This window comes from Arachis duranensis, unplaced genomic scaffold (genome assembly GCF_000817695.3).
Source record: "Arachis duranensis cultivar V14167 unplaced genomic scaffold, aradu.V14167.gnm2.J7QH unplaced_Scaffold_90946, whole genome shotgun sequence".
NCBI lineage: Eukaryota > Viridiplantae > Streptophyta > Magnoliopsida > Fabales > Fabaceae > Arachis > Arachis duranensis.
The window spans coordinates 6,044-7,802 of NW_026265201.1; the positions used below are offsets into that span (position 1 = coordinate 6,044).

The window sequence follows — 1,759 nt, forward strand, 5'->3', positions numbered from 1 at the left end:
ACCCCAAAATAACTTCCCCAACTCCAACCATTTTCCATCTAATAACCAACTCACTAACCAAAACACTCACCACCAACCATCAACACCCCATAATCAAGCAACTTCACATGACTCTCAGAGGATCACCAACCTGGAAATGCTAATGGAGAAGATGATGAAAAATCAAGAATTGACAGCACGGAACCAGGAAGCAACCATAAAGGGCCTGGAAAGGCAAATTGGTCAGCTCTCCAAGCAATTCACCAATGAAAGACCATCAAGTTCCCTGCCGAGTGACACAATCCCAAATTCTAAGGAAGAATGCAAGGCGATACAATTAAGGAGTGGGAGAACATTGATGAGCAACAATGACACTACAAAGAAGCAGATGGAGAGCAGCAAAAAACCAATAGAAGATGAAAAGCCAACAAAGGCAGATGAAGCCGAGGATCAAGTTGTGACGCCAAACAAGGACATTGAGAAACTCAAAGAGAAGAACAACCAGCCACACAGTTCAAAAGAAGTGATTCAGGGATAGCAGCAAGTGGGAAAGAGCATCACACCTCCACTACCATATCCCCAGAGGTTCAGCAAAGAAACTAAGGACCAACACTTTTATAAGTTCCTGGAGACTTTCAAGAAGCTGGAGATCAACATCCCCTTGGCTGAAGCATTGGAACAAATGCCTTTGTATGCCAAGTTTTTGAAGGAGCTTATCAACAAAAAGAGGAGCTGGCTTGAGAAGGAAACTGTGTTACTCACCGAGGAATGTAGTGCTGTGATTCAAAGAGGCATTCCTCCAAAACTCAAAGATCCAGGAAGCTTTGTAGTCTCATGCATTATTGGCAGAATGGTTCTCAACAAAGCTCTCTGTGATCTTGGTGCCAGTATCAACCTAATGCCTCTCTCAATGATGAGAAAGCTTGCCATAGAAGAGCTTAAACCCACCAGGATGTCATTGGTCATGGCTGACAGATCAATCAAAACACCCAATGGAATTGTGGAAAACTTGTTGGTGAAGGTGGGGGAGTTTATTTTCCTAGCAGATTTTGTGATTTTGGATACTGAAGAGGAAGGAAACAATTCAATCATTTTAGGAAGGCCATTTTTAGCCACAGCAAGAGCCATCATTGATGTAGAAAAAGGAGAGATGATCTCCAGGGTCCACAATGAACAAATGTCATAAACGTTTTCAAGTCAATGCAACACATTTCTGAGCAAGAGGATTATATGAGAGTAGACATGATAGAGAGTTTGGTGGAAGAAATGTTGGAGGATAACCCTCAAAAGCAAGAAGAAAATCAAGAGACAATAGAGGAACAAGTAGCCGAGATATCTATTGAGCAAAAGGAAAAACAAGACAAGAAGGAAGAAGTACGAAAACAAGAACTGAAGCCATTACCCACCAATCTCAAATATGCATACCTGGGTGCATCAGAGAGCTTCCCAGTGATCATAAATTCGTCTTTGACAAAAAAGGAAGAAGGAGAACTTCTTGATGTACTCAAAGCTCACAAAGATGCTTTAGGATGGACCATTGACGACCTGAAAGGCATCAGCCCTGCAGTGTGTATGCATAAGATCCTCTTGGAAGACAACTCCAAGCCAGTGGTTCAACCTCAAAGAAGGCTAAATCCCACAATGAAGGAAGTGGTCCAAAAAGAAGTAATGAAGTTGTGGAATGCAGGGATAATCTTCCCAATATCTGACAGCTCATGGGTAAGCCCGGTCCAAGTTGTACCAAAGAAAGGAGGGATGACGGTCATCACCAATGAGAAGA

At 42.5% G+C, this 1,759-nt stretch overlaps 1 protein-coding gene across 1 annotated transcript; it reads left to right on the forward strand.

Annotated features, from left to right (window-relative positions):
• The first annotated feature begins 661 nt into the window (after nt 1-661).
• On the forward strand, nt 662-1,165 carry LOC107472409 (uncharacterized). The gene has a single exon (XM_016091939.1). The coding sequence runs from the start codon at nt 662-664 to the stop codon at nt 1,163-1,165; it is 504 nt and encodes a 167-aa protein (XP_015947425.1).
• Nucleotides 1,166-1,759: the final 594 nt, after the last annotated feature.